The following is an 11,799-nucleotide window of genomic DNA, read 5'->3' as shown; positions in this document are numbered from 1 at the left end:
TTAAAATACATTCAAATCCTAGTAGTGCTTTCCTCTAGTTAGCCTAACTACTTTGTTTGCCTTCGTAGCAGTGTAGTAAGCTACTGTTAATACTCACTACGTTTCTCCAAAAGTAAATGTATAGCTCTCAATGGTAACTTTAGTGTAGCTCGACGTCTTTCCTTGTAAAGTGACTGGTGGTGATCTAGTTAAATACATAGTTCAGAGTAGCTTCCCCAGCACTGCCCAGCAGGTTGACTGCCTGGGGACACAGTGTTGTAGTGTTGTAGGTGATGTGTGTGTGTGTGTGTGTGTGTGTGTGTGTACCAGGCCTCCCCCCCCCAGCCCTGACCCAGTGGACCATGGTGGGGTACGACCCCTGGGCTCAGAGCAGGCGGCCCTGGCGGGGTCGGCCGCCGGCATGGTGACCCGGGCGCTGATCAGCCCCCTGGACGTCATCAAGATCAGGTTCCAGGTGAGGACAGGTGTTTGTGTGTGTGTGTGTGTGTGTGTGTGTGTGGGGGGGCGGGGGGGAGTGTGTGGTTGGGGGTGGGTGTGTGTGTGTGGGGGGGTGGGTGAGGGTGAGGGTGAGGGTGAGGGTGAGGGTGTGTGTGTGTGTGTGTGTGTGTGTGTGTGTGTGTGTGTGTGAGTGTGTGTGTGTGTGTGTGTGTGTGTGTGTGTGTGTGTGTGTGTGTGTGTGTGTGTATGTGTAGGTATGTAGGCAGGGCTTGACGCTTACCTTTTCCCCAGGTAGCACTGTGCTACCAGGTTGAAAAATTTAGTAGCACACCAAGAATTTCAGTAGCACAATGAAAATTGCGCAATTTTCGTCAACAACGACAACAAATTATCATAATCATAACATATCAAAATGATCATAACCAGCTCTTGGCCGTAATAAAAATGGAGACTCACACAATGTAAAGGGGAAGTAAGAATATTAATTTCAGTTGGCCCATGGTTCGGTATGAACCTCGGTTTTTGGGTCACGGTTCAAGTTTTTTTATTTATTTTAAATGCTACTATTTATTTACAAACTGTTACTTTATTTTGCTTATACTTATGGAACTTTAACATTTAGACACATTCCAGAATATGACTGGTAAATTGAATAATATAAATATATATAAACAAAAAACACTTTCAAATGTAAAAAAAATTACATAAACACTTTCAAATGTGACGTGTTGTGGATTGGAACTACGGATCATAAGCTTTCAAATGATGTGTCATACATTGAAATCCGAAAAAAGATGAAGTTAGAGTCATTTGAATGTTGTTAGACGTCAGGCACATATAGGGTTAACCTCTTTGTAATGAAACCGGAAGCAGACGCTGCTAGCAGCTAGCAGCTAACAAAACACAGCGCTACGAACTATGAGAGCTGTATCCCATATACCCATTATGCGCATTTTAAGCGGACTCGCGACGCGTTTCTGTTCACTGTTTTCATTCCCTCATCGCTTATACACAAGTTTGACTGCGCATGACAGTAGTTCAGCAGTCTTTTAGTCGCACTGGTGCGATTGAATGTATTTCCAAGTCGCACAGAAATATATTCACTCGCAAATGCGACCAAAACAGTCGCACTGTCGAGCCCTGGTAGGTATGTGGTGTGTGTGTGCGTGTGACAGGTGAGGACAGATATGGGCATGGCTGCATCCTGGCAGCCGTGGGCGGAGTCTAAAGACGTGGGTGGGCGTGTCAAAAGCGCGCTCTGCTATAGGTTAGTCTAAAGGAGTGGCTGTGTATCATAAAAAAGAAAAACAGTGTAATCTGTTTTAGATAGTACGTTTATGACAGCTGGTCACATGACCTGTGGGTCAGCGCTGTTTTTTATCAGACAAGGCTCTTTGGGACTACTGCACTAGATCCATGAAGGGGGGGGGCAGGAGCGGGGGGGAGAGAGAGAGAGAGGGAGGGAGGGAGGGGACCGGGAGTGGGGGAAGGAGAGAGAGAGAGAGAGAGAGAGAGAGAAATATGAGATGTGTGTGACTGGATGGTACTGTTGTTAAACACCCTGTGCTTGTCTGCATGTGTTTATTCACCGTAGCCTCTACTGACATACTGACAGGTTCATATATATTTTAATAAATATTGGGCTGGTTTAAGGCTCAAGCCTTCTGTCCTAGACTAAAACAGCCTCTTCAGTGGAGATGGGACATTGACAGTGTGGTTCAGTTCAGGACTAGGTTTCGGCCCCTAAGCCTTGTCTGTGGAACCGGCCCAGTGTTCAGTTCATCACCATATCCATTCTTCAGATGGGAGTCACGGCACCACACCCAAACCCCCAGACAGCACTGAGCATGCCCAGTCTGGTCGCCACGGTAACATGACGACGTGTGTGTGTCTGTGTGTGTCTGTGTGTGTGTGTGTGTGTGTGTGTGTGTGTGTCTGTGTCTGTGTCTGTGTCTGTGTGTGTGTGTCTGTCTGTGTCTGTGTCTGTGTGTCTGTCTGTCTGTGTGTGTGTGTGTGCGTGTGCGTGTGTGTGTGTCCAGCTGCAGATAGAGCGTGTGTCGTGCGTGCGTCCCCAGGGGAAGTACTGGGGCGTGGTGCAGGCGGGGCGGCTCATCCTGGGGGAGGAGGGGCCCCGGGCCTTCTGGAAGGGCCACGTCCCCGCTCAGCTGCTCTCTGTCTGCTACGGAGCCGTACAGGTAACCAGGGGCAACCAGGGGTCACCAGGGGTCAGCAGGGGTCTTTACTTCCTGTTTTACAAGGGAGCCTACTCAGTTTACAGCCATACATAATAACTACTTTATAACTGCTTTATCTACTTTATCTACATTATAAATACTTTATAAATACTTTATCTGCTTTATAACTACTTTATAAATACTTAAGAACTACTTTATAAATACTTTATAAATACTTTATCCATCTACTATTTTAACAGGGAGTCTCATTGAGACCAATGTCTTTTACAAGGGAGCCCAGCACACACACAGAGTACATCCGTCTGTGGAACATCCTCTCATCACGCTGTAGGGAAGGGATGAGAGAGATCTAGGAGTTGTTTTTTGAAAGAGCCCAGAGTCACAATAAAACTCAGGCCTCAATAAAACCCTCTGTCCTGCACTTTGTGCCTCACACAAGAGACGTACAGTAACACAAATACATCTGTCACGTGGAAAGAGGTTTGGCGTTAGGCGTTTTCACGTGGCTCGTGGCTTATTTGTTTATTTGTCTATTTGTTTGTTTACCGGCTGCACTCTTCATCCTGACCTGCAGAGGGCGCTGTTGGATCGCTCCAGACGTGTGTTGTTTTCTGAGGCTCTGTGTTTTTTGTGTGTTTTTTTAATCCCCCCCCCCCCCCCCCCCCCTCCCCAGTTTGCCAGCTTCGAGTTGTTGACGGAGGCGGCCCACAAGAGCACGTCGTACCACAGCCAGACGGCCGGCGTCCATTTTGTCTGCGGGGGCCTGGCGGCCTGCTCCGCCACGCTGGCCTGTCAGCCACTGGACACGCTCAGGACACGCCTAGCTGCCCAGGGGGAGCCCAAGGTGAGGGGGGGGGGGGAGCGACACGCTCAGGACACGCCTAGCTGTCCAGGGGGAGCCCAAGGTGAGGGGGGGGGGAGCGACACGCTCAGGACACGCCTAGCTGCCCAGGGGGAGCCCAAGGTGAGGGGGGGGGGGGGAGCGACACGCTCAGGACACGCCTAGCTGCCCAGGGGGAGCCCAAGGTGAGGGGGGGGGGGGGGAGCGACACGCTCAGGACACGCCTAGCTGCCCAGGGGGAGCCCAAGGTGAGGGGGGGGGGGGGGGATGGAGGGAGGGAGGGAGGGAGAGGGAGAGAGGTCCTGACACTAACCTGATTGCGTGGTGGTGTGTTCCCCAGGTGTACCGCAGCCTGCGCCATGCGGTGGTGAGCATGTACGGGGCGGAGGGCGTGCTGGCGTTCTACCGCGGCCTGGCGCCCACCCTGCTGGCCGTGTTCCCCTACGCCGGCCTGCAGTTCTTCTTCTACAACGTCCTCAGGAGGGCGGCCGCACCCACAAACAAAGATGGCGGCGGCGGAGGCGGAGGTCAGTGATGGCGTTGTCATTTCAATTTCAATTTCAGTTTATTTAAGAAGGGACAATGCATATCAACTGAGGACCGAGTGCCTTACTCAAGGGTACACACTTGTGGTGGTGTTCCCAGGTCTTACTCAAGGGTACACACTTGTGGTGGTGTTCCCAGGTCTTACTCAAGGACACACTAGTGGTGGTGTTCCCAGGTCTTACTCAAGGACACACTAGTGGTGGTGCTCCCAGGTCTTACTCAAGGACACACTAGTGGTTGTGTTCCCAGGTCTTACTCAAGGACACTGTACTGTCCAGTTAGGATGGGGTGTGTTCAGTGTGCATATTTTAGCCTATAAAATGGGACAAATGTGACATTTTATTTGAAATGTTATTTGAATAATTATTAGTTATTATTAATTATTAATTATTAGTTATTAGTAACATTATTTTGGGTTATGCCTCATAACTGCGTGGGAATTGTTTGAGTATAGAGACCAGTTGTGCGTAGGGATATTGGGGGCTGTGATTAGGTGCTTAAATAGTGGGAGACCGTGCGTAGGGATTCATTGTGTGATGCCAGGACGTGAGGGATGCCACGGTTAGTGTGTTTGATGCGTGCTTTGTATAACATTTATACACTTTGTTTTAGTCTTTGAATGTGTCAGAGCTGTGTATTTATGTATGTTTTGTTGTCTGCATTCGCAGGTTTTACAATCTATTCAATTTTCATAAAGAATAAGAAAAACGAGTTGAATGGTATCCGTGTCCCTCAGTCCAGCCTTTCTGTCGGCGTCAGTAGACAGAACAATTGTAAAACCTACGGCCCGGGCGTCAAAGAAATATCTTTGAAAAGATTCCCGAGGTGGTGGAGAAGTAAATTGACAGCCACATTCAGAGAGGAGTTCTCCGCGGGACGAATACAAGCGTCGAGGGAACTCGGAAAAGTGGCTGCAATTAACCGGAGCTAGCTAGCCAGGTGTGCTGTCTGTGAAGCGTGTCTGTGCAGAGCCTACTGGAAAAGTGACAGTGTCGGCAGCGCGAGACAGCGCGAGAGGACAGCAAGACCAGGAAAGCGGTCGGGTAAGCAACAGCACTGACCAACGAACTAATTCAAGCTGGATGTGTATAGAGACTTGCCTTGCTAGCCAGAGAGATTAAAGTGGGACTGACTGTGTCTGCTAAAGTGGCTAACCGGCGGAGTGATATATCCAAACTGTGAAAGGAGGAGGAGCCCTAGTGCGTCGCAGCAACCAGGAAGTAAATATACGCAGAAGATCCGGAGTTTCAAAATAAGAGTCCCATTTATTCTTGAAGTAACCAGGAAGTAAAAATACACAGAAGATCCGGAGTTTCAAAATAAGAGTCCCATTTATTCTGGCAGTAAATAAATGTCAGTTTTGACTGTAAAACGTCACAGTTGAATAAAACGAAAATAAAAACACTTAGTGAGCAGTTTCAAGGGACTTTAACATTAAACATTACACATTGATAGCCTGTGAAAAGAAATAGGAAAATGGCTGAAGAGGACCAGTCCGTAGCTCAACTGAAAAAAGAGAGAAAATCAGCTAAAACCAACTTTAACCAAAAATCTGCCTTCATGCTCCGCGTTACACCCTCCATGGTCGAGAGCGAATTAAAGGTCCAGTGGCAGGCTTTCTCTAATGAAGCTGAGAAGCTCCTGGAAGCCAATAGTAGCTATGAAGAGGGTCTGCTTGCAGAAGCGGAAGAGGACCCCACCAAACTATCTGAACAACAGACGAGAGACATCGAGAAGGTGAGCAAAGACTGCATGACTAAATTGTCGAAGGTTGGCGATCTCGTAAAACTCCATCTGTGGTCAAGATACGGTGAAAGAAGAGTGTTGTTCGCGATCAGGGAGGCTGAACGAGCTAAAGAAGAGACAGAAGAGGTCCCATTGGGCCAGCTAGACCATGACTGCCATGAGAGACAAGTGCACCATTTAGAGGAGCTTACTACAGGAGCAGAGAAAGAGCTCTCTGTCTGGAGAGACTGGGCCCCTGTCGCTGCTATAGAAGACGTGGAGGGACGGCTGCATCATTTAATGTCCTCAAAGAACAAGCTCAGGCGAGATAGAGACGCCGAGATAGGAAAAGCTCGAAAGGCAACTGAGGAAGAAGACCGCGCCCGCCGCACAACAGCTGAAGGAGAGCGCCAGAGGGCTGATGAGGAAGAACGCGCCAGACGCGCCCAGCTTATCCTGGCTCAACAGGCGGAGACTGAAGCACAGGCAGAGCTTGTTAAAGCCCAGCAAAAAGCGTTGGAGGAGACTGAGGGAGCAGGCGCACGGGGTGGAAATGCAGCTACGAGAGGCATCCCAAAAGTGAGGCTGAAGCCTACAAGTCTCCCGACGTTTAGAGGTAGCATTTGGGAATACTACCGCTGGAGGAAGGATTGGGAAAGCCTACAGGAACAAGGCGATCCCTCTGGGTCTCCGGAAGTTAGGAAGTTTCAACTTCTGGAAAGTATAGAAGAGACCATAGTGAAGGATCTCAGGCTCGCGAGCCACAATACTGCCGAAGATGTCTTCAGGGTGCTAGAGAGTCGTTTCGGAAACAAGAATGCAATCACCAACCTGATCGTAGCAGAGCTGCAGAAGATTTCTCCAGTCAAAGAGCACCAATTCAGGAAGGTGATTGATCTGATCCGAATCACAGAGAAAGCTCTAGCAGACCTTAAAGATCTTGACAATGAAGTAGCCATCAAAAACCCTCTGGTGACTGGAGCCATTGAGAACAAACTGCCACTCACTTTGAAAAAGGAGTGGCTTACTTTCAAAATAGACCCCCGAAATGGTTTCCAGCCGGAGAGATACTTTGACACCTTCCTGGACTTCCTACAAAAGCAGGAAAGCATCCTCGAACAGTTGGAGCAGATGGAGATCACGGAGATCCCAGAGAAGAAGACTGAGAAGAAGTTTGCTTTCACTAGAGCCACTGAGAGAGGCAGCGCTGATGACAATTGTGTCCTGTGCGAAGGTAAACACAGAAGTAGGCTGTTCACCTGTAAGAAGTTCAGAGGCCTCGACTTGGCAGCAAGAAAGGCCGCGGTGAAGAAGTCTAGAGCCTGCCGACTGTGCCTTTCATCACATGGCGCTGACGGAGAGTGTAACCTTAAATTCCTCTGCACCAAGAGAGGCTGCAAAGAAGGAGAGTCGTCAGACCACCATTACCTTCTCTGCCCCAGTAGAGACAGTAAGAAGGATGGTGGGGAAAAGAGAGAAACTCCAAGAAGCGGCGGTGAACGTGCAAGGAGTTTGACCGTTGAACAGGAAGAGGTCTTGTCCCAACTCGCTCCAGAGATTAAGAGAAAAGTCAGGAGAGCCTTCACAAATAAGACAGCAGTTACGAGCTGCACTAAAGCAAAAGCCGGGAAGCTCCTGGAAGAAAATGGAATAAAGGAGTGTCCGGTAATAATGATGCTCCTGGAGGTCACTGCTAACGACGGGCAACAAATTGGTGCTCTGATAGACTTAGCATCGGATACAAATTACAATACCCACGCGGCTGCAAGTAGGCTTGGCCTGAAGAGCGAGAAAATCACGCTAGTGGTGCAGGGCGTCGGAGGGATGACTGTGACAGCCAACACCAGAAGGTACCTCCTGAAGGTGAGGTTCAGGACCCCGGAAGGTGAAAGAGCCCACCAGTTGGTCTGCTACGGCTTAGATGAAATAGCCAAGGTGCACCATGCCATCGAGCCACAGCAACTGAAAAGGTTCTTCCCCGAGGTCAAGACCCGGGAGTTGGTCCGGCCAAGGAGTATTGAGCTCCTCATCAGCCAAAGAGAGGGGCGGCTGGTTCCCTGTCCCGTGAAGGTAGTAGGAGACCTGGTCCTGTGGGAAGGCCCACTTGGAAAGATTGTGAGTGGGACGCATCCCAATCTGTTTGAGGATGTGGAGACGGTGACCTACGAGTCCAAGACACACTTTGCCCGATCAATGAGAACAGCAGCGGCCAAGTATAAGGAAATCGTCAAGTGTATCGGGTGCTGCGAAGAGACCAGGGAGAGTGGACTGAGGCAGGAAAGCGACTCAAGAGTCCGGAGCTCAATGGCAACCAACAAAGAAGTGTTGGAATGGTGGAAGTGGGAGAGCATCGGGGCAGCCTGTGAACCCAAATGCGGGGGATGTCGTTGTGGAGCGTGCCAGCCGGGTGAAAAAGAGATGACCCTGGCGGAAGAAAAGGAGGGTCTGTCCTATGTCGCCAGCGATCACCACAGCGATGCTCCACATTGGGATGCTAGTTACCCTTGGACAGAGGATCCATCCAGTCTACCGAACAACAGAGGAGCTGTGATGGCAACATTCCTAAGAACGGAGAAACGCCTCCTGAAACAGCCGGAGTGGCGAACTGCCTACGGAGAGCAGGTTCACGAGATGGTAAGGAGGGGCGCAGCAGTGAGGCTCACACCAGAGAAGATTCAAGACTGGAAAGGTCCGGTTTGGTGCGAGAGCCACCTGGTTGCACCCAATCCCCATTCTGTGACAACACCGGTCCGGTTAGTGTGGAACAGTAGCCAATCATACAAAGGTGTCAGCATGAACGACCTTCTGTTAAAGGGGCCAGACGTGTTGAACCCCATCAGGGCTGTGCTCCTGCGGTTTCGGACTGGGGAGCATGCGGCCCTGGGCGACATCACCAAAATGTACAACTCTATGTGGCTGAAGAACCGAGAGATACACCTGCACAGGGTCCTTTGGAGAGACGATCCTGAAGAGGACATCGGGGAGTACGCCATCACGAGGGAGAACATTGGAGACCGTCCTGCTGGTTGCATTGCTCAACTAGCAATGAGGGAGACAGCAGGGCTACCTCAGTTCATTGAAAGGGAGGAAGAGCATCGTGTCTTGGAGAAAGACAGCTACGTCGACGACATCTTGACTTCCCATGATGATCTGAAGATGCTCGACACCATCACAAGTGGAGTGGAGGAGATCTTGAGCGCTGGAGGGTTCTTTCTAAAGCCGTGGGTCCGGTCTGGCCAAGGTGGGAGGAGAAAGGACGACGCCAGAACCTGTGGAGGGGAGAGGCCTGGAGCGACATCCAAAACCCTGGTGCTACCAAATCAGCTGAAACAAGAGGCAGGAGGCGGGAGCTCAGCCAAGGAAACGTGGGACCCTGGGAAGACAGGGTCTTCAACCGAGTGGTCGTGGATCCCCGGTGAGTACAATGTGGCCGACATCAGCACAAGAGGAGCAGTTCCTGAAAAACTGAGCGAAGATTCTCTGTGGCAGAATGGACCTGGATTCCTGGAGAAGCCTTTTGAGGAGTGGCCCGTGAAATCAGCGGCAGAAGTGGCAGCTGATGCTCGAGAAAGTGTGAACAAGCTCAAACGGAAGGCCTTCTCAGGAGCGCTCACCAGGGCCCTGCCTCTCCAGGAGGAGCCAAAACAAGAGAAAAGAAAGGCTCTGGCAAGCTGCCCGGGGTCGTCCTCCACCGGGATGTCAGGAGGATGGTTGTTCTCCTCCCCATTGAGGAACAAGGGACATTGGTAGCCTCCCTAGACTAGTAGCTAGATCGGCTAGGTGGGAGGTGTACTGTCCAGTTAGGATGGGGTGTGTTCAGTGTGCATATTTTAGCCTATAAAATGGGACAAATGTGACATTTTATTTGAAATGTTATTTGAATAATTATTAGTTATTATTAATTATTAATTATTAGTTATTAGTAACATTATTTTGGGTTATGCCTCATAACTGCGTGGGAATTGTTTGAGTATAGAGACCAGTTGTGCGTAGGGATATTGGGGGCTGTGATTAGGTGCTTAAATAGTGGGAGACCGTGCGTAGGGATTCATTGTGTGATGCCAGGACGTGAGGGATGCCACGGTTAGTGTGTTTGATGCGTGCTTTGTATAACATTTATACACTTTGTTTTAGTCTTTGAATGTGTCAGAGCTGTGTATTTATGTATGTTTTGTTGTCTGCATTCGCAGGTTTTACAATCTATTCAATTTTCATAAAGAATAAGAAAAACGAGTTGAATGGTATCCGTGTCCCTCAGTCCAGCCTTTCTGTCGGCGTCAGTAGACAGAACAGACACACTAGTGGTGGTGTTCCCAGGTCTTACTCAAGGACACACTAGTGGTGGTGTTCCCAGGTCTTACTCGAGGACACACTAGTGGTGGTGTTCCCAGGTCTTACTCAAGGACACACTGGTGGTGGTGTTCCCAGGTCTTACTCAAGGACACACTAGTGGTGGTGTTCCCAGGTCTTACTCAAGGACACACTAGTGGTGGTGTTCCCAGGTCTTACTCAAGGACACACTAGTGGTGGTGCTCCCAGGTGGGACTTGAACTCATGACCTTCTGACCACCAGTCCAACTCACCATCCCCTAGGCCAGGCGAGGGGCAACGATAGTCTGTTAAGGAAGGGGGAGAAGGTGTGAAGAGGGGGATGAAGAAAAGGGAGGAAAAGGGTAGAAGAAGAGGGAAAAGAAGAGGCAGAGAGACAAATTGAGTCTTTCTTTCCCATTATCTACATGTTTAATAGTCACAGTGTATTCTAAACAACAGTAGTTGTCTGCCACCCCTGACCTTCTCAGGGAGTCTCAGGAGCTTGACCCCTGACCTTCTCAGAGAGTCTCAGGAGCTTGACCCCTGACCTTCTCAGGGAGTCTCAGGAGCTTGACCCCTGACCTTCTCAGGGAGTCTCAGGAGCTTGACCCCTGACCTTGTCTCCCTGCAGGTGGTCTCAGGAGCCTGGTGTGTGGCAGTGCTGCCGGGGTCATCAGTAAGACCCTCACCTACCCCTTCGACCTGTTCAAGAAGAGGCTGCAGGTGGGCGGGTTCCAGGAGGCCAGGCTGCACTTCGGACAGGTGGGTGTGAGAGACATACTGTAGATGATACTTATTTACTTACATTTTAGACATTACGCATTTGACGGTGTATGTGTGTGTTTGTCTGTGTGTCTGTGTGTGTGTGTGTGTGTGTGTGTGTGTGTGTGTCTGTGTCTGTATCTGTCTGTGTGTGTGTGCCTGTGTCTGTGTCTGTGTCTGCGTCTGTCTGTATGTCTGTATGTCTGTCTGTGTCTGTGTCTGTATGTGTATCTGTGTCTGTGTGTCTGTCTGCGTCTGCGTCTGCCTGTCTGTCTGTGTCTGTGTCTTTGTCTGCCTCTGTGTGTGTGTGTGTGTGTCTGCGTCTGTCTGTGTCTCTGTCTGTCTGTGTCTGTCTGTGTGTGTGTGTGTGTGTGTGTGTGTGTCTGCTTCTGTGTGTGTGTGTGTGTGTGTTTAGGTGCGTGCGTACGGGGGCTTGGTGGACTGCGTACGTCAGATCTCCAGGGAGGAGGGGCTGCGGGGCTTCTTCAAGGGCCTCTCCCCCAGCCTGCTGAAGGCCGCGCTCTCCACCGGCCTCACCTTCTTCTGGTACGAGTTCTTCCTCAATACCATGAGCAGCCTGAAGGGGCGCCGGTGAGCAGCTAGGAGCCGCCAGAGACTCACAACGCTGCCTGGGACACGAGGAAGAAAAAGGACGAAAAAGGAAGTTCGTTTTAGCTGACGCTTTTTATCCAAAGCGACTTCCACATTGACATTGCAACGAGTGCGTAACATGTTTCAGTATATACGGTCCCCCAGCAGGAATCGAACCCACAACCTATCGCTGAGGGAATCACAGACCAAGAGGAGACATGGCTGGAGCAGTATCTACTGTTGCCATGACTCCCTTCACTCCTCCACTCTTTCCCTTCCTCCCTCCCTCCTTCCCTCCCTCCCTCCCTCCCTCCTTCTCTCCATCCCTCCCTTCCTCCCTCCCTCACTCCCTTCCATCCCTCCCTCCTTCCCTCCATCCCTCCCTTCCTC

The 11,799-nt window shown here is 50.4% G+C and overlaps 1 protein-coding gene across 1 annotated transcript; it reads left to right on the top strand.

Moving 5' to 3' along the window:
* Positions 1-341: 341 nt before the first annotated feature.
* LOC308174269 (mitochondrial thiamine pyrophosphate carrier-like) lies at positions 342-11,413 on the top strand (the record flags this gene model as incomplete). Its single annotated transcript, XM_080549342.1, is given in 7 exon segments — positions 342-357; positions 360-454; positions 2,478-2,633; positions 3,307-3,477; positions 3,815-4,001; positions 10,688-10,818; positions 11,234-11,413. Coding segments are annotated over 7 exon segments (936 nt in total).
* Positions 11,414-11,799: the final 386 nt, after the last annotated feature.

This window comes from Nansenia antarctica (assembly GCF_963989245.1).
Source record: "Nansenia antarctica genome assembly, chromosome: 19".
Classification (NCBI taxonomy): Eukaryota; Metazoa; Chordata; class Actinopteri; order Argentiniformes; family Microstomatidae; genus Nansenia; species Nansenia antarctica.
Note: the sequence above shows the minus strand (reverse complement) of the source record. Positions and strands in the feature narration are given on the sequence as shown.